We start from the raw sequence: 24,803 nt of genomic DNA on the forward strand, positions 1-24,803 counted from the left end.
GAGAGGAAGGAAAAGAGAGAGAGAGAGGGAGAGAGAGGGAAAGAAAGAGAAGAGGAAAAGGGAGGGAGAGAAAAAGCAAGAGAAAAAGAAAGGCTGTGTGCGTTTCTGTAAATGGCGGCTGGCCGGGCGTCGCGCGTCACAGCTGTTTCTGTCTCTCTTCTTGGTGTCTTTCTCTCGGTCAACCGCGCGCGCGTTAGTCGCAGACGAGCGAGCAAGGTCTCCAGTAGTGCTGAGGAACGTGGAGATAGTACGCGCGCGCGGTGACAGAGAGGCTACGAGAGCCGTCGCCGGTACATTTTTCGGTCAAGTGCTCTCTTTATTGTGTATATGTGTTCTGTGTATGCGTGTACGTGTGTGGGAGAAGAAAGAAAGAAAAGGAGGGAGAGAGAGAGTGAGAGAGAGAGAGAGAGAAAGAGAAAATCTACGCACGCACGTGCCCTATCATCTCTCTCTTTTCGTTTATTCTTCGTAGTGTTTAGTGCCAATCGTCGATCTTTCTCTCTGCAGAGGATTTCGAGTATCGAGCAACATGGAGGAAGGTGCGGTGGTTCTCCGATAGTGCTCTCAGCGATAGGCTAGAGGAGTGAGCGGTACGACAGCAGCGCCACAGGAGGAGAAGGATCGTCGTATTAGTCTCTTTCTGTTTGTCCCTCTTTCTCTCTCTCTCTCTCTCTCTCTCTCTCTATTTCTTTCTTTTCTTCCTTTCTCTCTCTCTCTCTCTCTCTCTCTCTCTCTCTCTCTCTCTCTCTCTCTCTCTCTCTCTCTCTCTCTCTCTCTCTCTCTCTAGCTCCTATCCTCTTATGTCCCGCTTTCTTCTCTACACCCGCACGCACTTGCTTTTTCGTTCTCGCCTTTGTTCGATGCGAAGCATATCCGCCACAACCGCTACCGCCACCGCCACCGTTGCCACCCCCGTCACAACCACCACCGTCGCCACGTACAGGAACAAACCACAGGTAAAGAACGATTAATCGAATGTTGTTACCACGCTCGATCTGTAATACAAAGATCTGTGATTAGCTCTAACAGAGAGAGAGGCCAACAAGATCTTAGGATCGATAAATTTTTTGAAAAAGAGAAAGAGAACGTGAACTCGCTAATGCACTGTCCACGGCTCTATTCGGACATAGACTTCCCTTATTTTTTCGTTCCTAATCTTTCTCATATCTTATTTTTTCTTTCGTATAAAAGCAATAAAGGAAAAGAATGAGTGAGGTTAGAAACTTATCTAACTATCGAGCAAAGATATAAGAACGAATACAATTAAATGCCAATTGACAGATAGATCGAGATTCAACCGAGATAAAACCAGATTGGTTATTATGTATACGCGCGCGAGAATTAGAAATCCATTTTATCACTATCCTGTCCTGTCCCGGAAATAGGTACCAACGTCGAAAGAAAGGTAGGGAATCGAACGAGTTGCCAAGTACAATGTATCTTTTCAATAATTCTCGACTCCTGGTAACAACTCCGTATCAGCATTGATCGACACAGTTCTGTTTAAATCTGGCGCGCTTATGTATCCTCGCTCCGATATTTCGTTACCTATCTCTCTACGAATTACGCTCATAATGAAAGAGAATCACAGAAGAGCTTAATTGCGCGCGTAATTTGAATTTATACCACAGATACTTTTTGGATAATTCCACGGTGCATAAGTATGCACAAGTTCTTCTTATAAGAATATTCGGGGGTTTATAAGGGAATACTATTTATTTTATTGTAAAGAAAAAATAGTGCTGAAAAAAGCGAAAAAATGTTTACTGTCAACTATAATATATTTTGTTGTATGGTAATTGCTTTTTATAGACATTATGAAACACGAGTAAATTTATTTGTTCGTTTACTGTAATAAGAAATAATTTTTAATAATTTTCCAATACAACATAATATTACCTTCAAATGCACATATATCTTACACTTTGTATCTCTTTATAATTCCTTTTTTTTCTTAAACCATAAAATTTAAAAATCAAGAGCTGACCGAAGCAACGACTTATTCGGTTATTTTATATCCATATATAGAAAAATAATAGAATATCAATAAAATTATCGTTATTATTTTTCGCAACGAAAGTAAAAAGTAAAATAATCACGCGTAGTTTCGCACGTTTGATCCATCCCGTGTGTATCGGGATAATCCGTAAGACGGCCCTGATGATAGGAGACCGAACTACCAAGCACAGGCTCGGCGACGAATAAAGTTGACCCTGTGTCTTTAGTCGTACACTTCAAATTGTATGTTCGTTGCATTCTTAAGAAATGAAATATGTTCTCTTTCTCTCTATTTTTTTCTCGTAATTTAGCTATTAGAGTTAAAAGAATAAAACAGAGAGTGGAGAAATTAAAAGGTACACTGTGTGACGCATCATCGTCAGTGATATTTTGTATGACGGCATACCCGCTCGCTAGCGGCCGCGTGTCTGCTCTCTACGCGATGCTCGTCGCGTATACGCGCGCCCGACTGGATCGCTGGCGGAGTGAACTGGGGATAGGGCTTCGGGGAGGGAGGAGCGTAGCGACGAGGAGGAGAACGTAGATGCGCGCGCGTGATCGCTCGGTTGTAAGAGCTGCCGGAGTGTAAAGCGGTTCAGTTGAGCAACCGAGAAGTCCGAGACTGTACGTGATCGTCGTCGTGCGGGGTGGCAAGAAAGGAGGAAGGAATGAATGGGAGGGGGAGAGTGTGAACGAGGCGTCGCGCAGCGACGACGACGACGACGACGAGGACGGTAACGGTGACGGGTGCGAGCACATATAATAGCTATGTATAAAAAAAGAAAGATGTCAATAACTCGTAGGTGGAACATTAGTGATTCTCGTTCGCGTACGCAGCGTATTGGTTAAATTGAATTCGCGAAGTGTAGAATCGTACGAGCGAACGTCTCCCCCTATTCTTGTTTCCGATTGTGTCCTATACCGGTTGTATGTTTAATATATGTGCTACTATCGGAAGACTATTCTATTCTTCTTTCGTAGTGTGTGTGTGATCAAACAAAAAAAGGAAAGTCTTGTCCGGTCTCTCGGGGATAAAGAAGAAGTACGGAGAGTGCCCAGAGCTTCTCTGCGAAGCCGATAATTGCCTCGGAATTTACCAGTTCTGGGCATCGCATTCTCGGTATATGTGTGTGTGTATATATATGTAGTACGTGTATGTGTTTAACCCTGCCGTTTGTGTGCTCTTGTTCACCGTATTCCTCTACTCTCCTCTTCTGGTCTTTTGTTCGAGACATCGATGGTTAGTGACCGAATGAAACAGAATGGCCGAAACTGGCGCCTAGGAAGGAGAACGGTCGCCGTAGTGACAGATTACGGCGACGGTGACGGAGACGGCGACGAGGACGAGGACGGTGGCAGCGGGTGGTGGTGACCACAGGCAGGACCCTGTATCCAAGAGAGCCTCGCATTCTGCGTGAACTCGCTCTCTTAGTGCTCCGCACATAGGTGTGTGTGTGTGTGTGTGTGTGTGTGTGTGTGTGTGTGTGCATGCGCGTGTGTGTACTATTCTTTCGTGACTGGCTCGCGCGCATAGAGAGTAAGAGACGTACGGTACGTTACGCGTGTGCGCGCGTGTAAAAGTGCACGTGCGCACGAGCTTTTATAATGTGTCAGTGACTCCCGTGCCCGTGGTAAAAGCAAGCAAAGTAATTCGTCCTTGCTACGAGTATCCACTACCTCTACTCTAGGAGTCAGTATACGCCGCCTATAGCTTCTATTTATACGACGACCATACGCGTCTCGCACTTTCCTCGTCGCTCACCTCTCTCTTTCCCTCCACCTTCTTGCTTCCCTCATCCCTCCCCTGATCGCACTCAACCTTTCGCTCCCACCTTCTCCTCTTACATTGACTCTCGTCGTCCCACCAGTTTCCCCTTTCGCGTTGGTATCCCCACTTCGTCGCGAACAGCAGTGTCGCTCTTGTCTCTTACTCTCTCTCTCTCTCTCTCTTTTTCTTTCTCTCTCTCTCTCTTTTTCTTTCTCTCTCTCTCTCTCTCTCTCTCTTTTTCTTTCTCTCTCTCTCTCTCTCTCTTTCTCTTTTTCTTTCTCTCTCTCTCTCTCATGACCACACGCGCGCGCGCGCGCGCGCGCGTGCTCTCTTTCTCCGACGCGACACACACCACATACATACACACAAAACTCGTAACGATATTCACCACGAGCGTGTCCGGCCGGCGGCAGCGGCAACCCACCGACCGAACGGATCCGATTCTCCGTTCGGCTTGACTCGCAACAGAAAAGAGATGGCCGGTGAACGGTGAATCGTGTCACGCGTCCACCCTTGTACTCTCGTGCATACTAGCGTATGCGCGGAATGTGCCACCGGGAACACAATGGGTTTATTGTGTTAGTGAATAATAATAGTAACGCTGTGCGCCGCGTCAGTCGTTGCTGCCGCCAACGACGACACGACGACGACTACTACACTACTATTACTATACTATACCACTACTCTACTACACTACTACTACTATCACTACTGCTACTTCTACTATTACACTACACTAGACTACTACTATTACTACTACTACATTATTACTGCTACTGCCAGTACTACTACAATTCGCAAGCCAGCGAGAGACAAGTAAGATTATAACGACGATGACGGTCATGACGAAAAAAGGGATGCCAAGGAGAGAAAGATGATGAGCAAGAGGCGCGCGCGAGCGCGCCTGTGATTTTACTACTAGATAGACGCGTTTAGTGTATAAATGGACATCAACATGTCGAGTTTTTGTTGTGTTGGTTCATTGGGATTTGATCGGAGCAAATTCTTGTCTTCGTATTTCCGACTATCATTCTCTGGGACGACGAATAAAATCGAAGCTGCGCTCTCTTGTATCGCACGTTGCATAGTTTCCTATCTCTCTCTCCCTCTTTCTCCCTTTCGTTTCACGCGCCTACATAGAGCATACACGCGGGCGCGCGCGCACCACACATCGTAACTATCTCCCTTTTTTCGCTCTTTTCTCTCTTCTTTTCTCTCACTCTTTCTCTTTCTCTCTCTGTCTATCTATCTATCTCTTTTTCTCGTTCTTTCTTCTCCCTCTCTTTTTTCTTAGCCGTCTGATTTCTTTCCATTTTATCGTATCTCCCTTCTTTTTGTCATGTTCATCATACACCTCGTGCTTCCTTCGAGAGTAGAGTTCTAGAGACCCTTGACCGTGCGAAATTTGATGCTCTCGCTGTCGCTTGGTTGGTTACGTTAATGTCTTCGTAATTTCTTGTTTTTAGTTGACAGACATTAGCAATACGTAATCAACGTTTAGCAGTATCTTCCTCTCTTTTTCTTTCTATTTTCTTTCTTCATTTCGAACTCGTTTTGCAAGCACAAATAAAAGTCATGTCAATGTTTTCAGCGAAACAATATCATTACCTATTTTCAAACCAAGATTAGACTACGTTCCTATTGTATCGTTCTACGATAAATCATTTTGTTGTATAAATTTTAATAATTTTTAGTAATTTTCCAATGCTCGTGTAACGTATGTATGTACGAACGATATCTCTGTCTGTCTTTCTCTTATCTTCGTGATTCTCCACTGTCCTTCGAATAAATCGATGCTCCTGGACCAAATTTAGATTTCGTCATATTTTAATTAGGATATTTAATGGAATAACTAAAATCTTTCTCTTTCTCCCGATGTAATTGGCCAAGTGGAAAAGTCTATTCTTTAATGTCTTCTTCGATGCGTCATCATATCGTCATCGTCGTCGTCGTTATCGTTGTTATTGTCGTCATTGTATCGTTGTCATATTGTCGTTATTGTCGTCATTCTTATCGTCGTTTTTGTTGTCTTTGTCGTCATCGCCATCGTCGTCCGTTAATTAACGAAATTTTATAAACGTCGATCGCTTCCCTTATTTCGAAAGAATTACCACAAATAGAGAGAGCATATACAAATATATATGCACCACATATATATACACCACATATATATATATGTAATGTTTTTAATGTTTCACGATAGTGAGAATTGTACAGAATTGACTGACCCGCGATAGTCTGTGATACAGTCGATAAATAGTGATAGACGGATGATAAACTTGTATCAATTTATGAACTTCCTTTCCTTCCTCTCAACCTATCGGACGAACGTAGAAATATCCTCATTCCCTTTGGTTTTGTATACTTTGTGTCTACGAAAGAAAGAAAAAGAAGAAAGAGAAGAAATTACACGCAGGGTGAATTTGTTTGACGGATGACTAACGGAAATTGGAAATTGGCTGTTTAAAAATGTCCGCGGTCGGTAGATTTTTGAAACTCTTTTACCATCTCTCATAACTTATAGCGAGGTCCACAAGGTGGCTGTAGTACACATTCTGAGAAAGAATGAGACATTCTTTCTTCAACTCGTAGAATTTGAAAACATTTTTTTAAATACATCAAAAGACGATCGCGCGTTATACGAGATTAATCCTATGTATATATACACATATACATATTTACATTCATACATACGATCTGGCGAGGTAGCAGCGAAGTTTTAAATCTCTCTTTCTTTTTTCTTATTGTCTCACCGTCCGTCTCTGTCTGCTTCCCCTCTCTCATCCCTTCGCCTTCCTTCTCCCCCGCTCTAGTTCCGTCCATCTTACGATCCTCCTCATAAACGACCGTGGCAAACCAGCGTTCTTTGCGCATCCGCAACCGTATTGGGTGATAATAACGCATCCGATAAAGTCAACGCGGTGGTGGCAGGTTTACGAGGGAGAGAAAAGAATACACTATCTCCCTCGATGATTTTTGTACATAGCAGCGCAATCATGTTGTGTAACTTTTGTGTTTAATCTAATGCGTGCATGTTACGTCGGGTAATACTATATGGTGCAGTAGCTTTTGTATCGACGAAGGATTTTAATTACAGTGCATTTTTAAATATGGCATCCACTTGGTCTTTTTTGGTTATGTTTCTCGTATTCGATTTTTGTTCTCTCTCTCTCTCTCTCTCTCTCTCTCTCTCTCTCTCTCTCTCTTTCTCTCTCTCTCTCTTTCTCTCTCTCTCTTTCTCTCTCTCTCTCTCTCTCTCTCTCTTTGCATTGTTGCTCTCTTACCTTTTTAAACTATTCTACATAGTAATTTTTTATTGTTACTTTGCATTTTTTATGCATTAACTTTTAAATTAATTTAAATTAATAGTTAATTTAAATCAAACGTTACTATCTCTTTTCTTGTTTCAACTTAATGCCGGTTAAGAAACATTCTTCATTCGTGAAAATATAATTAAAGAACTTTTTTTACCTGAACGTAAGATAAATACGAAAAAAGTCGGAAGAATTTTTTCAAAAACCAACGTTATGATCCATCATCTTTCTCTCTTTTCCTTTTTGATTAAGTCTTTCTTTATCAATCTTCCATAAGCGCGTTCTTCGAATCAGTTACTTCTTCCGAAATGGTATATTTAAAGATATTCATAATTAATTTGTTCATTAAGCCGGCAGAATTATGATCGTACTTGCGTAATCGACGCGTTTAACAATCAGTTAGATCGAAACTCGCATTCAGTTTGCTTACCTAACGATAAGAGACATGAGCATTAGAAATCCAGGCTCCGATAATGTGCGATATATGTGTTCGTTCGTTTTTCATTGAAAAGATTTGTGGTATTTTATTTACATGTGTAATTATTTACATCCCCCTCGATGAAGGAATTTGAGTCAGTTTGTTATTTCAATCTCTATACCAAATGAATGATTCAACTAATATTTGTAATATATAAGCATTGTAAGCGATGCATTCATATGTGCATATTCTTACGTGCCTGTCTAGCAGACACTATTTCTTTCTTTTCCTCTTTTTATCGCATCTCTCTCTCTCACACACACACTCTCTCTCTTTCTCTATCTCTCTCTGTTTCTTTACATACAAACTAAGCTGACTGAACTGTGTCGTAATCGGTGTCGCGATTATAAACGTGCTTATGCCTTTATACACACTTTATACGACGAGTTTAAACTTGAGAATCGAATGTGAAAAACGGTTTTTTCTTTAACAAACTGTTGCACACGATCTATGAACTTTACTCAAAATAAAATATAGTGTTCGTGCATAACAACAAAGATTCGCATTTATCTCATATCTCGGATAAATTTTAACCGTCGCTGTGATTTTCTTGTGGTTTTTTGTTTTGTTTCTCTCTCTCTCTCTCTCTCTCTCTCTCTCTCTCTCTCTCTCTCTCTCTCTCTCTTTTTTTTTTTTATAGACTATCATACCCGAATATAGTTTAGTTCGAATTTCTTGTGGGATAAGAGAAAAAATGAAAAAGACAGACAACTTGTCTCTCTTTTCATTCTTCGTGCTTCAATTTTGACCCTGTTGCCTTTGCAGTCTAACTCGACGACCTCTGCGACACCGTAATAAATATTGAATTCATGTACACAAGCGCGCTCTATACTCCCACACAATTGACGTATACGCATACATATATATCTGTGTCCGTGTATGTAAAGCATCTTTCGAGTTTTAATACGAACGGACTAATACTTGTGCGCTCGCGCACGTGCGCTAACCCGATGGACGTACTCCCTCACTTGCACATTATATATGCATACATACATACATACATACATACATACATACATACATACATACATACATACATACATACATACATACATACATACATACATACATACATACATACATACATACATACATACATACATACATACATACATACATACATGCATATATATATACATACTATCTATTATATATGTGTATCTATATAGTACTTACATGTATTATACTATATTCATCATCGTGTCGTCTTATAGTACGCATCGCGTGTAAAGAATGGACGTAACTTCTTCGCTTACTTCGCGATGTGAATCGCGAACGATGAAGTTATATCGGAGAATTTTCAACGAATTCCTTTCACTATATCCAACTTTCATTCATTGTTCTAACAAGTCGCGTTACAATTTCCATATAAATATATCTTTACTATTATTAATAATAAGCATATTTTATATAATTCTTTATACGATTGGAATCATCCTTTGTCTTCTTATCCAACAAAATGAAGAAGATCGGAAATAAAAACATTATTATATACATATATATTCGTCTTTTGTATTAATACATAGTCCTTGGTGACCTTTTTAAAGATACGAAAGATTCGACGTAGATACTTTCCAATTTTTTTTTTCTTTACCTTTGAAGGTCAACGGTTTAAGAGTAATATATTGTACATTATATTTGTGTGTATCATGGTTTGAAAAGTTTTAAAATTTTACGATAAGTAAACGATTTTACGATAAGTCACGAAGGACTACATTTTGATACAAATGTCGTTAGACCGTTAAAGCGTTTCTGCTTTCTGATCTTACCCTTGTAAAAATAAATTAAATCTCATTGATAAGAACGATTGATAAATACTAAAAATGGTAATGTCTACGTACACACGCATATATATATATATATATATACACATACACACACATTACATGTGCAACACACGTTTGCACAGAGACAAATTTTATTGCAAAACATAATTGATACATAGTCACAAAGAAATGAAATTGGGTAAATACTCGGATGATATTATTTCAAAATTATGATTACATTATAGAAAATTAAAATAAGTGTGAATGATGTTAGTTTTCATTGTTACTTCTTCTTTTCTTTTTTTCAAAATTTCTCTTCTCGATTATAGTCCATTTCTCTTGGATCATTCGATCTCGAATGATGATGATTCCTAGTCTAGTCTTCGACGATGAACATGCCCTAAATATTAATCGGATGTGCTTGTTTCTAAGCGACCCCTATCCTCCTCTTCCCGAAGATTCACCTACCAATTATACACCGCTGGCCTCTCTTGAATGTTACACGAGAGGACGAGGAAGAGAGAGAAGAGACCGTGAGTGAGTGAGTGAGTGAGTGAGTGAGTGAGTGAGTGAGTGAGTGAGTGAGTGAGTGAGTGAGTGAGTGAGTGAGTGAGTGAGTGAGTGAGTGAGTGAGTGAGTGAGTGAGTGAGTGAGTGAGTGAGTGAGTGAGTGAGTGAGTGAGTGAGTGAGTGAGTGAGTGAGTGAGTGAGAGAGAGAGAGAGAGAGAGAGAGAGAGAGAGAGAGAGAGAGAGAGAGAGAGAGAGAGAGAGAGAGAGAGAGAGAGAGAAAGCGAGAAGGCATCGAAGCTGGTGCGTGTGCGCATACGATGCAACTCAATGTCCTCCCTACGCGCGCAGTTTCATGCGCATTTGCCTCGTACGAGTATATGACGTCACACAGCACAATGGGGCATATATAACGCGTGCCTCTCAAACGCGTCAGTCCGTTGATCTGTTGCGAAAAGAACGATATATCGGCCCTTTTCTTTCTCGAGTTTTCTCGGAAAAACTAATCGGTCGAGATTTTAGAAAAGGATATATCGAACGAAAAATTGAGATTATCTTCGTAATTTTTTGTAGCCTAGAGTTATAAAAAGAAAAAGATAAAAGAAAGAGATTCAAATGCCTCGAACGTTTATTTTATCTTCTTTTATTTTTTATTGTTGTTTTCTTTTTCTCCTTTTTTTTTTTTTTTTTTTTTTTTTTTTTTTTTTTTTCTCGAAAAAAAAAGTAACAGATAACGAAGTTACGTTCTTCTCTTATCATAGTAGAATCCACTTGTTAATTCTCTACTCCGGTAGGTTGTCATTCCGCATATAAATACACGTGGGCACGTGCCGGTCGAGCATGCATTCCCCAACCTGCAATAGATGGGTACGACACGTATATTAATATAACTTTAAAGGGCAGTGTCATATCGTCACAATTCCACGCATCAGCCTGGAAATTCAATCGATAATTTCTTTAAACTCGGCCTTAAATATCCAACCTAGAAATTCTTTCTTTTTTTTTTTTTATTAGTATTATTATTATTCTTTTTTAATTTTTCTTTCTTTTTCATTTTATTCGTCTTTTTACTTATGCTACGACGCGTGTAAATATGCTAGCCAGACGATATCGAGTTAAGAAATCGATGTGCCCGATGCGATATCCGTCTAAAGATAGAATTTGTTAGATGGAAAACAAAAGAGAGAGAGAGAGAGAGAGAGAGAGAGAGAGAGAGAGAGAGAGAGAGAGAGAGAGAGAGAAACAAAACGTGGATCAGTACCAGCGACGGAAGAGAATGAGAAGGAGGAGAGGGAAAAGGTGCCTTTGAAGCGACGACGATCGCAGATGAAATCAATCGCGGTGAGGGTTGGCGAGAAACGGCGAAACCATGCGGAGCGGCGTCAAGCGGTGAAGGTATCTCAAACATGGGGTGCTACGCCTTTTATAAACGGATGAATGAACGAAGATGTTCACAATCGTTTTAAAGTATGACCCACGCCCTTCTACCTGCTGATATCTATACACGCATATTCTCTCTCTCTCTCTCTCTCCCCCTCTCTCTCTCTCTCTCTCTCTCTCTCTCTCTCTCTCTCTCTCTAATGCATAGTACTTGAAAAACTTAGATTTATGTTTCTATTCAAGAACAAAAATATACTCTGCTGGAAAAGTGCTTTTCTATTGTTATCGAGCGTTTTCTTATTCGTCCAAAGAAAAGGACTATGTTCAAACGGTTGAAGTTAAAATAACGATTCTCATAGAATAGTGGACGAACAAGCTAGAGAACAGGTATCAGTTTAAAAGTAATCGAAGCCATGTTGAGGGATCTGTTACAGAGACCTATCGGAAGAACAATGTATTCGCTGATGTAGGCGACCAAAGAATGATCCTCTCTCTTTCACCCTCCTTATTTTTCCTTCTTTGCATTTTGTGAAAAAGGATACGGTATGCAGTTTTCCCCCTTAGAATCTATCCGTCATTCTCTCATACTATTTACGAACTTACCGAATTTCTTACCTGAACGACTGGCTTCTTACCTAAACTCGCTAAAAAGGTATATTACACCGGAGTCGGTTTGCGGAGGGTAGTAGAATTCCTAGAACTAGCGACACCTGTCTAAGATGCTAATTTTGAACGTTTCTTCTCAAATGTACCTGAAACATTCCACTTGTCTTTTATCTCTATCTCTTTCTCTCTTTTTCTTATGCATTCAATTCCTAAAAAACTAACCGGTTTTTATTGATAATCGGATCGAACGTGCAAGAGGTCAATATACCGGGCTACGATCGATGATGATTATTAATAGCGCAATTCGTGTCAAAAAATCGACCTCGTGTCGATCGTTGTCTTATTTATGGAATGACATTTGCCTGTCCAAGAAGAGATTAATAATAATTCCGAATAAAAACATCGATTTCAGAGAAGCTCTTTATTGTCGTCAATTAAATTTCGCGTTTTCGCCAAAGTAAAATAGTACTTTAATATATTTTGTCAGAATATTATAACGAACGTTCTCGATTTATATATTCATTTGTCTCCGTTTTCATCGAAATGGTGCTGTTGTCTCCTTTTTCCGCTGCATTCTTTAATTCGATAAACAATTTCATTTCGCTCGATTCTCGTAGGACATTTAATTAACGTAGAAGACCAATATTTTGAAAATATCAAATGACCTCGACGTGCAATGTGATACGTAGTGACGATATATCGAGGCAAAAAAATGTCGTTTGTATTATAACGATGGAATGTGCAATTGAATTTTGCTTCGAGTTGATTATTCAAATTCTTACAGCGTTAAGGAGATAGGTAGGCAATAGATTCAACGTGTCCATTCATAAAAACAAAAAGAAACAGAAATAGAAACAAGAAAAGGCATTTCCGTATCTCGTTTTCCTCTCACTTCAGAGATCTCTGCGTTAAGTTGTGAACGAAGTGCGAGAGTCGCACGTGCTTCGTGTTGCCAAGCGTGTAAGTGGGTAAGGAAAAAAAGAGAAAGAAAGAAAGAAGCGACAGTGTTCTTGAGAGAGAGAGAGAGAGAGAGAGAGAGAGAGAGAGAGAGAGAGAGAGAGAGAGAGAGAGAGAGAGAGAGAGAGAGAGAGAGAGAGAGAGAGAGAGAGAGAGAGAATACGAAGGTACGATTCGTCGCGCGAAAATGCGACCACGTAGGAAATTCAAAAGCGAAAGATCACGACGAATGATGGCGAAGAAAGGAAACAAACGAACGACGAACGTAGCTCGGCAAACGTAGCCAACTTCTTCTCTGAATAATTTTACTTCTGTTACACGCGTAACGAGCCGACGAATGGTTCTTCTGTGTTATATATTGCGTGTGTTACGCGTACATACCTGTAAGAAGTTTCCTACTTCGTTCGACGGAAGAAGATAGAGAAAGAGAGGGAAGGACGGAGAGAAAGAGAGACGGGGGAGGAGAATCAGCGTGGAAAGGGTGGGAGAGAGTAAAAGAGAGGGGCGCGAAAGCGAAGAAGGACGCGGTACAATGGTGAAGAATCTCTGGGAGGGTAGGACGATGGGTAAGGCGAGCCGAGCCAAGCGATTCGTGACGCGGCAGGGCACGGGACAAGGGAGGGTAAAGGCAAGGCAAACACCGTGAGTCAGAGCCAAAGTAGGAAGTTAGCCAGGTTAGTGCATTCCCCTCTTAATCCTTTCGGCACATCGGTCAACTACGAGTCGTCTCTTCTACTTTTTCTTAGCGTCAAAAACATTTCCTCTCTCTCTCTCTCTCTCTCTCTCTCTCTCTCACTCACACACACAACCACACAACACACGCACGCATGCACATAGAACACATTCATCTATCTCGAAGCCATGTCTCGTTCGAATTCAATTCGTTGTTGTTGTTGTCGTCGTCGTCGTCGTCGTCGTCGTCGTCGTCGTCGTCGTCGTTCGTTATGACATTGGGATGCTGGTAGGTAGGAATTTCTAGTGTCCGTAATCACTTCGTTTTCCATCTTCATTGCTGCGTGTATCTTCTCCGTTGTTGATTCGCTCTTCGATCTCTTTCACCTCTGGAATCAAGAGTCTACATTCTCTTGTAAACGGCAGAGATCGAGCTGCGAGATGAAAGCGATACCATCTCTACTTACTTACATGCATTCGTGTTTCGGATGATTCCTACGGTCGTCTCCACGCACGTCGTCCTTTCTTGCGACATACACACACATATATATATATATATATACATATATACATACATATGTATATCATGTATGTATCGATACGTACCTCTAAATCCGTATCGAATCACGATATTCATTTCTTTTTCTCTCTGTTTTTCTCTTTTTATCTCTTCCCCCTTTCTCCCTCTTTAATATCGTTATTCGTTTTTTTTCATATAACAAAGCTCATATTTCCAAAATTACGTTCACGTGGTGTAAATAAGACTTAGAGAAAAGTATTTAGATTTTACAATATACTGATAATATATGTGATTTGATCATGAATAGGTTATGTTCACGATGCGCCAATAAAATAGTATACTCCTAACGTTCTCTACTACGAGCGTGAATCGTGCGTGGGTGTTATACTCACTGCCGTCGGTCGTGTGAAACGACCTGCTCTCTTTTCTTCGAAAGTGTATTTCTCAAATCCCAACAGTGTGCGATAAGCACCCACGTTCCGTTTCGTTGCCAATAGACGAAACCAAATGAAAAACGAACGTAAACTTTGTAAACTCCTTTATTTTATGGAATCTCACAGTTAATTGTAAACTTTCCCATGTAAAAACTAAATCTCTGATGAGATTACGTTAAGAGAGGAAGATGAAAGTGACCGATTGTTTAATATCCGTGCTATTGATGATGCAAATTACAATATGAATTTAAAAAGAAAAATACTTTAATGATTTTAATGGGTTAATCTAGTTGAATCTAAAATTTGATGTTAATCGAAAAATTTTTGTTTACGATAAATATTTTGTTTGGTCGAATGTTTCGTTAAATTATAAGTCATTCCTCTTTTAAATGTATATAATATGAATGTTTTCCACTCTAAATCGTACATAATCGTCGACACTTTAAATAGATACGTATAAAAATTTTACAGAGGAAGAAGTGTATTTTTCCATTTCCGATAACAACATGAAGATTACATACAGTTGTTAAAACTTACTATTACTTTATTATTTTGAGAAATAACTTCTGAGAAGTAAAATCTTAAATCTTTGTGTATATACTGCTTTGAATAAAGTGGGCCCAATCGCCGAAAATATTTTACTATTTGGATCTCTCTGTCCTGCTCACAATGTAAATGAGTGCTGGCGGTCCCAGTCTCGCGCAAGACTTCGGTTGTTTTCGACACTACCGATCATACCCGAATGATGCACATGCAAGCGTGATTCGTACTACTGTCAGCTTGCTGCTTCTTTGTCCCCGAGTTGTCTGACACATCATAAGATATTATCAAATCCTTATTGTCTAGTGTGTATTGGTTATTAAGTCCGTTTCTATAGAACTTATTACCAAGTATTATTAAATACTGCTATAAACATGAGTTATTTTTTTTATTCTATTGTTTACAGAAGCTTATAAGAAAGTTTAGAATCTTGAATAAGCAATTCGTTTTTTAATTTTGAACAAATTTTCAATTATGCAAATAAAAATATTTTATTTCTTAGAAATGAAGTAGATAAACTTTAGTGATCCGATGTTGAAATGAAATATCTTAAGATCTTCATATTAACTCTTTGATAATTCTAATTGTTGTATACTTTCTTATATCTAGGACATTTTATTAGAGGTTCGAAACAGTTCAAGAAGATACAAGTGTTTATCTAAGAAAAGATCTTTTGGAGGAGGATGCTTGGCAGTTGGGGTTGGGAAGAAGTATTGGAGTTGGGAGAGGGAACAACACCCCTGTTACAAAACTGTCAGAGAAGAGAAAGTCCAGATTCGACACATCCTGTTCCAGATAGTCGGGTGCTGAGGTATGCTCCCAGCCGATGTCACCCCCCCGCCAGCGTCAATTCATCACAGTACAGCTTGCAGCCTCCTCTCGACTGTACAGACTGTAAGTGCTATATATATGTTTACAGATTACTAAATAGAATATTAAATCTTTATTAAAAACTAAATGTTGGATATATAAATTCTTATTTATTAATTATTATTTGACATTTTTAGAGCAGCGTGAGGTGGCAAAAATGCTGACTGCTCATTCTGAGATGCATGAAAAACGAGGTCCCTTAGGAGGTGGACAATATGGAGCAGGCGGGGGTGGTGGCACTTCGATTGAAGAGAAATGTATTCAAGAACAACCACCCCCGCCTCCTGCTCCTCCACAAAGGGATCCATCAGATCCAACAATTAGCGCTAAAAAACTTCCAAAGAAACGAAAATTTGATCCATCGGAACTCGAAGAAATGGATAAATGTAGTAATGTAACAAGCAACGTTAATAATATGATAAATACGCGTGCACCAAACGTATCTATTGCTTGTTTAGTTCAACATTCAAGTTTGGCTAATCGACAGTCTCCGCAACAACAAGAAGCAGACTGTTACCAAGTAAGTCTAAAATCTTAGTTTTACTTAGATCAAATTTAAATCATACTGATATGTGCTTAATTTGTGATTTTTTATTAGGTGTCAACACCATCGGTGGTAGTTTTACCTCCTCAGAGTACAGCTGTAGATTATTCTTTAAGAGAAGAACCTATGCGTGCTCGTCCTCGACCTGCTACGGTTGCTATTGATCTCAGTGAGTGGCGTGACCACAGAGTGTTAGCTTTAAGGGATTCATGTTATTATCCAGGTGTTATTCGTAATGTGATTCATGGAGAGATTCTCATAGAATTTGATGGAGAAAGGAAGTTAGTGCGTTATAGTGATGTTTTAGGTGCAGGAAGGTATGATGTGATAGGGGATGCTAGCCCTTCTTTAGGGCAAGTGACTTTAGATGCAAAAGTTTGCATTAGATGTCCAACAGCAAATAGTCACATAGACGCATTAACTAAAGTGTTTGTGAAAGGGACAGTGTGCAAGATATTAACAAAGCCTAATCGTTTTGTTGTTAAAATACCAAGAGAAGACGATCAGAGTGATAGTTATGTAGTGAAACGTGCAGACCTGCGTTTGGTGCAACCTCCTTGGTGGGATGAATTAGAAGAAGGACTGGAAGATATTGACTCTAACAGAGTTGAAGCAGTTGGTAATGTTTTTTTTACTTTAGTATCCTGGTCTGTAGTCACAATAAAAATACTATAATGTATACTTTTTTCTTTTCAATTTAAACTCAGATCATGGATATAGAAATTCTGTGGAAGCTTCAACAGCAGTGTCAATTTTACAAATCCATCATACTCCTCACCATGCATCTCATATATCTACGCATAATGACACAACTGGTTATTATAGAACAACTGGTACTAGTCCTCTTATGACATTAGGGACTCTTGCACATTCTGCTAGTACAGCATTAAGTAATGGAAGCCGACCATATGACGAACTAGAAAGTGAAGATGACTTGGATAGAGAAAATATTACATTTCCTTCAGATGCAGGTAATACAGATTTATAAACGTATTTCATATAATGTTTTATAATTGTGAAATATACATTAATAATTAATAATTAAAAGATTTAATTAATTATAGACACATATATTCAACTTTTAGATGCAAAATTATCAGGAAGTAGTAAACGAAGCAGTATGCAGAGCAGAGGAAGTACCAGCAGTTTAGTTGAGCAACGCAGTATAACACCGCGTTCTCAGGCAGCCACACCCAGGTAATTATCTATCTATTCTAAGAAACAATTAAAAAAAACATTTATAATATTAAAAAGATACATTTAAATATTTAATGTCAATTAAATAGATCTCAGGCGGCTACGCCACATAAGTATAAAAAGGGTGATGTAGTGTCTATGCCCAACGGAATTATGAAAAAATTCAATGGGAAACAGTGGCGTAGACTTTGTGGTAAAGAAGGATGTTTAAAAGAAAGTCAAAGGAGAGGGTTCTGTTCCCGACATCTCAATCTGAAAGGATCTTGCCTTAGAGGCCCGACAAATGCGTTTCCTGGGTAATTATTATGATATTTTTGGTGACACTTTGATTACAATATCTTAATGAAGTATTATTAATTCTTCTTATATAGAATTTTAGTTACAGTAATTTTATTTTACAGTGGAAAAATTGATGGAGAAGAAACATCAAGAGGTTCTGATACTTCTCCAAACTATGGAGATAGAAGAATCGCAGGACGCTTTGATCAAGATGAGACTGAAGCTGCTAACATGCTTGGTAAGATAAGTGGGCATTAGTTTTATTATCAGGAAAGGAACGCGATCATTTTTATAAACCTTTTTTTATTTTTATTTTAGTATCTTTAGGAAGCTCTAGATCAGCTACACCAGCCTTTTCATCGCCAACAGGTCAATCTTCCATATCACCGTGTATAAATCAGTCTCCAGTACCACCGTTAGGCCTTAACCAAAATAATGTATTTATGCCTATTTCGAGTCCTGCACATCATGCAGCCCCCTTAATCTCGCCTAGCGCAAAATGGAAGCATTCTCCTACGCAGTCAAATTTTTTGGTTCAATATCAGCAGCAAGTAATTAAACCTGAACCAAATCGAATGGTTAGACCAAGTCGACCAGCTCCTACTGCTCCTGTTCCAGCAAGTATAGGGACAAGTGTAATAAGAATCTCTCCAGTGAGTCGTGGAATGCCTGGACAAAATTTAACTTTGTCGTGGTCAGAACAAAGTCCACCACCAAGACATCCATCAGTCGTAACGTCTATAGCTCAACAACAACAAGGAATTATATTGCAGCATGCATTGACATCAAGCAACAATTTTCCTAATCATTCTGAAGTTCCTGAACAGAATACACAACTTCTAAAACCATCGCACTCACCTCATATGTCTTTATCTGCTCCGCCACCGCAAAATTTGACTCTTCTACATAAGCCACAAGAACAACCAGTTGATTATGCACAGACAGCACAGCCACAAAATCAGCCAATTTATGTGATGCAACATCAGCACGAAAAGAAGTACCTTGTTATAAAAAATAATATAGATATCTCTACGGCAGGACATATAGGTATTCAAGATGATAAATATAGACAAGGTTTAATGAATCATTTGGCACAGCTTCCAGCATCGTTACATCAAAATCAATGTCAATCATCTCAGACTCCTGCTGTGTCCGTCCATATCGATAAACTCTCTGTTTTACAACAAGTAAGTTTGTCATTTTTTAAATGCTTTTTGTGTGTTGCTGAATTAATAACCACACTGTATAATAGATAAGTGTATATTATTCAAAAAAGATATTGCGCGCGCGTTTATATAAAAAATACATACATTACTTAACATTTTTAAAAGATGTAAAAAAACACGAACACTCAGTTTGAATATTCTTACTTTTCTAATTTTAGTATATTATAAAAACTTAGAAAAAAAAAAAAAAAAAAAAAAAAAAAGATGTATTTATTTTCGAATTTATATATTTATTGTAAACATTATTATGTTAGACTAATAAGATTGGGATACATACATCCGCACATATGGATGTACAAAGGAATTCAGCACCATCCACGAACGTTGTAATGTCAGCCGCAACAGAAGTTACTAATCCATCAACTCCTACCAGTGTCTTCCAGCATGTAATCGTTCAGCCTGGACATCTAATACAGATCCCGAAAGCTCAACCTCCTAGAGAAGAAAATTCAAAAAATAATGGAGTCCTATGTAAGTTTACATTGTATAAATCATGCATTGCGCTTGTTCTCTGTGTCATCTGGTATTGATCTGATACATGGATATAGAAATCCAAAAGCTTAATTGAGAAAGATATTTTATTGGGTACAATTGTGAATGCAATATAACTTTTGTCTAGTGAATTGGAAAGAAAGTAATGTTCTCTATAATATTAATTATTCATATTTTAATTTCTTTTTTATTTTATTATGTTCATATACCTTTTATTTTGTTCTTCCTGTGTGTTATAATAAAAGTTCTTTTATTTTATCATACAGATAAAACACATATAAAATAAAAATAGTTAACGAAATATTAACGAATCAAGACATAGTAACTATAGTTCTAAATGCTGAGGACATACCTTCTGTACAATATCACAAATAAAATTTATCTGTTACATTCATTTAATTTTGTTAAACTTACAAAACAATATAGTACCCAATATATGTAAAATAATCTTTTATTATAATAAATAACTTGATATAACAAAAGTTATACAATGTAAGCAAGACAATACCTCTAAACTAAATGTAATGTTAAATACTTGCATCCAATCAAACACACATGCGTAATCCAATTAAAATAATTACCAGATTATGACAAAGCAACATTACTTTCTTTCCAATCTAATCTCATCAACTCATTATCGTAATTCTGGATTCATGTCATCACAATATTAGTGATGTTTACTAAACCGTAAGGTTTCACAGATGGCAGCCATGATGTTCCTTCCGCATACCAGCCCCATCCCCCATCATTACTGAATAATGCAGTGCGCAACTGGAAAAAAGGTTTGAGTTCTCACTGCCAAATGAAAGATAATGATTCTTCTTGTAAATTTGTTGTAAATTGGAGCTTATTAATGGTATATGATAAAATATGGCATGAATATGAATATAAATATATGTGCGTGTATATATATATATATATATATATATATATTTATAAAAATAATTTATATAAATATATATATATATATTTATTTATTTATTTATTTATTTATTTATTTATTTATTTATTATATACACACACATACATACAAATTAAATTTTATCAAATGTAAATATCAAGGTTTGATTATATTTGTGCATTGAAATGCGATTATTGCATGAATTAAATTGAAATAATCAGTCATACAATAATTATTTGTGTACATATATTTTTCACTTTAATTATTTTATTTTTACCTTTACTTATTCTAAGCATCTTTATACACGTACAATATATTTTAGATTATTACCCCTTTTAAAGTTAACAATTTACATTTGATTTTAATATCGATTTATTAGTATGTTAAAATAATTTTATGTAAAATTAAAGTAGCAGTGTTTGCATATAGATTTTATGCAATATACCATACTCAATTTTACAACAAATATAACCAATTAATTGAATTTTTGCTTCACTTTAACTGCATTTCACATAATATTTCATCCAGCCAAGAATATCTATGTGCTTTAAATCACTTTAATGTTGGGGAAGGGTGTTTAAATAATTATTGCAAGATTAATCTATGATTTATTTGGTGGACTAATGCTTTATAATAATAATAATGCTAATATTATTAGGATTGCAGGAATATTATTATTTTTGATATTTTTTAACATCATATAAAATAAATCTATTTTAATAGTGAAAATGAAGGAATAAAGATGTAAAATTATAAAATAACACATTCTATGAAAAAATCCTTTTTCACATTGTCTTTAAAACTATCTAGATTATTTTATTTCTATATTATTATATTTATCTTTTACTGACGAAACATAAATTACAAATTAATCTAAATTTCGATTATTTGTGCCCAAGAAAATAAATTAACTGTAGTGACAAGTGAATGTCAATTTATTGATTTAATTCATAATTTAAATTTTATTTCACATTCACTAACTTGTGTTATTTTCTTTACAATATAGCAACAATCCTGTGTATTCAATAATTAGTTACCGCAGTAATTTGCATCAAGTGCTATTGCCTAATTTATTATTAACCATATGCATTTTTTATTAAGTTATTTATTTCATTATAGCTTTCTCCTGGCAAACAACAGTTTTGGATCAATCAGAGGTGAGTCCTCCACCATCTGCTCTCAGTCCACCATTAAGTGCACCACCGATTCCAATAAGTATCAATACATCCGGCGAGGATGGCTCAGCACCAGGTGCAGATCAAATTACTCCTGTTGAAGAAGAAGATGATGATGTTTTTGAACCAGAACCGACAACACCCGCAGAGATCGAAATTAATACTAATAAAAGGCGTAGTCAATCCCTTAGTGCTTTGCATTCCAAGGAGCCACAGAGTCCACTAAAGGTAAGATGTTATACATTCATAAATCAAAACTTACTCTTTGCATAGTCTTCCCTTTGTACAGAGTAAAAAATGTAAGAAATTGTGATTTTACAGACAAAGGATAGAATACGTCGACCAATGAACGCATTTATGATATTTTCGAAACGGCATCGCGCAGTTGTGCATCAAAGACATCCGAATCAAGATAATCGCACTGTATCTAAGATTTTGGGAGAATGGTGGTATGCTCTGGGCCCTGAAGAGAAACAAAAGTATCATGATCTTGCGTCTGAAGTTAAGGAGGCACATTTCAAAGCACACCCAGATTGGAAATGGTGTAGCAAGGATAGAAGAAAATCGTCCACTACAAGCTTTAAGGGTAGCGACTCTAGAGGAAAATTAAATAGTACTGGAGAAGAAACAGATATGGGACCACCGACGGAAGATGTACCTTTAACGCCAAGAGGAACAGACGAGGTGTCTGTTCCGGTTACGACGGTATATACAGAAACTCCTACTATTGAGGTAATCTCCTTATTTTTATCATGTAAATTCAAACAATTAAAAGAAATGATGTAACTGATTTAAAAGTTTTGTTATTATGTTTTACAAATACAATCTTTTTGTTTTTTATGTAGATTATTAATCAGACACATGCACCACATCGTATTTTGGACATACCTTTACAAATTGATACTACCGAACCTGAATCGAAACAAGACGAAGACGCTAATGGATCAGACGATGATCAAATGGTTATTTGCGAAGATCCTCAACCAGAAATAGATTTGAAATGTAAAGATAAATTGACTGATAGTGACAATGATGCACAAGAGGAAGATATGGACAAAAAATCTTTTAATCAATCGCAATTTTCACCTGTTAGTGGGCAAAAAAGAGATGGAGTGAATGTCAAACAGGAAATAACTTGTAGACCTAAACCTATAAAAGGTATCTTTTATTGTTTTAAAGATTTATTATATTATAATATTTACATTTTAATTCTAATATTGAATTTTTATTCCTATAGCACGAATACCATCAACAAGTATAGAAACCACAACCAAGTATCATCATACTTCCATTGATAAAGGTGGCACAGTATCAGTTTTATCAAGCACTTATCCTTATCATAGTCCGATAAATCCAACAGGAGTATCAGGATTTCAACCTACGGGTGGTGCATTTATAACCATGCCAGTGTCACCGAAAGTTATAAAACCGGAACCAGTGAAAAATGAACAACAATATAGTACTCAATATAGCATGAGTAGTCTAGTAGCGAACATTCATACTGACAATGGAAGAAACATACCTAAATTTACAGCTGCTCCTGTGCTACATTCAGTAAGTATTTTATTGTATAAATAAATTTTTATCTATATCATTGATCTAGCTGTATGAATATAACAATAGTAAGAATACATTAAAATATAATATAATGGTTAGGCCTATACCATATACAGTGTAGCACTTCCTTGACACAAATTTGCAACAACTGAACATGTCTTGATTATGTCTTAATATCAAATATGTAAATATATATATGTATATGTATATATGTATATATATGTATATATACACACACATATTTATATACTGCAATAGAATTGTAAGTATTGTTAATATTACAACATATTATATCACACTTCCTTTATGAGCTACTATATACAATACTAACAGATTGGAACGAAACCTATGATGGCTCTGTTAAAACAACAGCAGCCGTTGCAGTCTTTAGCCACTACCGCTCATCCCCTTACTTCTGCTGTCCCTTCTCAACCACCGTTCACTCTTACATTGCTTGATAACAATTTGGTGGCTATTTCCAAACCACAGCAGGGACCGCAGTACCTTGGCCCTACAACACCGCATCCCCGGATGTATTGCGGCTTCAATATACCTATCTCCGGTAAGTGTATACTTTGATAACCATTTTATAACAAATTTGAAATTTTATTATATAAAAAAAAAATGCATACATATATACACACACATACATACATATACATATACATATACATATTTCTTTTTTGATTTATGTATTTATTTCTAAATTTTAGATGCTGGAAGCCGCAATATATCTTCGCAAAATTTGATCTCCGGTACCAAGGTTGAAGCACAAAGTGTTATCGTGAGCAAACATTATCCAGTTTCTACAAATTCTACAACATCACCTTATAGAGGAATCAGTCATTCTATCGCACGTTTAGCAGAATCTGATAAAAATGATACCCAAACAGCGTCGAATCATGCTCAATTTTATGGTAAACATTATAATACAGATAATTCTAATTTATTAATCCCATCAAAACGTTCGAATGTTTATTAACTCTTTTATTTAAATATATAATGATATATTTCTGTTATGTTATGTTTTAGGGAGCAATATAAAAAGTGAGCAAGATAGGAAAGATACAGGCAACGTTCTTCTAACATCTTCAAATGATAAACTTAAACAACCACTTACACCACATACACCGCATACGCCTCATAGCAGTCACATTAATAATGAACATTCATCAAATAAATCATATTCTGTAGATGAAGATCCAAATAGCGATATAGGATCAAATAAAGGTCCTTTTATGCTAGCACCGACACCAGCTCAACTTGGAAGAGCACCATTGCAAAGAAGACAATTAATGGGTAAGATAGAGATATAAATTATTTATTAATATAAATATAAATATAAATTTTAGACAAAAAATCAAAAATAGTACTATGTATTATTTATGATATTTATATACAGCAATGCCCTCCACAACAACCACAGGAGAACATGGACTTTCAGTGTCTCAACAACGTTCTGACCAAAGTCGACCACAGGGAAATACTTCTCAATCTTCCGAATCGATGCAACAACAAAATATATCGGAGTCTCGTACATCCCCATCCCCTTCAACTAAAAAAGGCTCCTTCTTCAAAAAGAATGTCGAAGATGGTATGGATAGGTGTGTATTCAAAGCTTAA

The 24,803-nt window shown here is 37.2% G+C and overlaps 1 protein-coding gene and 1 long non-coding RNA gene across 13 annotated transcripts in view; one reads left to right on the top strand and one right to left on the bottom strand.

Moving 5' to 3' along the window:
• The window catches only part of cic (Putative transcription factor capicua), a 30,126-nt gene that overhangs the window by 109 nt on the left and 5,214 nt on the right, over positions 1-24,803 (top strand). Inside the window, exons 1-20 of one of the 12 annotated variants that reach the window (XM_085662163.1) lie at positions 73-302; positions 508-956; positions 15,549-15,833; positions 15,947-16,329; positions 16,408-16,972; positions 17,061-17,324; positions 17,439-17,550; positions 17,640-17,846; positions 17,952-18,067; positions 18,148-19,016; positions 19,310-19,526; positions 20,240-20,329; positions 21,568-21,851; positions 21,945-22,355; positions 22,469-22,781; positions 22,861-23,177; positions 23,514-23,742; positions 23,894-24,097; positions 24,213-24,479; positions 24,583-24,784. In XM_085662163.1, coding sequence (XP_085518289.1) covers positions 15,967-16,329; positions 16,408-16,972; positions 17,061-17,324; positions 17,439-17,550; positions 17,640-17,846; positions 17,952-18,067; positions 18,148-19,016; positions 19,310-19,526; positions 20,240-20,329; positions 21,568-21,851; positions 21,945-22,355; positions 22,469-22,781; positions 22,861-23,177; positions 23,514-23,742; positions 23,894-24,097; positions 24,213-24,479; positions 24,583-24,784 — 5,030 coding nt within the window. In that variant the 5' untranslated portion in view covers positions 73-302; positions 508-956; positions 15,549-15,833; positions 15,947-15,966. Of the gene's footprint in view, positions 1-71; positions 957-2,571; positions 3,445-13,286; positions 13,448-15,548; positions 15,834-15,946; positions 16,330-16,407; positions 16,973-17,060; positions 17,325-17,438; positions 17,551-17,639; positions 17,847-17,951; positions 18,068-18,147; positions 19,017-19,309; positions 19,527-20,239; positions 20,330-21,567; positions 21,852-21,944; positions 22,356-22,468; positions 22,782-22,860; positions 23,178-23,513; positions 23,743-23,893; positions 24,098-24,212; positions 24,480-24,582; positions 24,785-24,803 lie in introns of those variants that run through there. The other 11 variants (XM_085662165.1, XM_085662172.1, XM_085662170.1 and 8 more) reach the window with 11 other exon arrangements.
• LOC118448534 (uncharacterized) lies at positions 731-6,267 on the bottom strand. The gene is made up of 2 exons (XR_014983146.1): positions 4,155-6,267; positions 731-995 (listed from the first exon to the last, which is right to left on the bottom strand). It is a non-coding gene; the product is annotated as an uncharacterized LOC118448534 (long non-coding RNA).

This window comes from Vespa mandarinia, chromosome 17 (assembly GCF_050613455.1).
Source record: "Vespa mandarinia isolate Hongniang chromosome 17, ASM5061345v1, whole genome shotgun sequence".
Classification (NCBI taxonomy): Eukaryota; Metazoa; Arthropoda; class Insecta; order Hymenoptera; family Vespidae; genus Vespa; species Vespa mandarinia.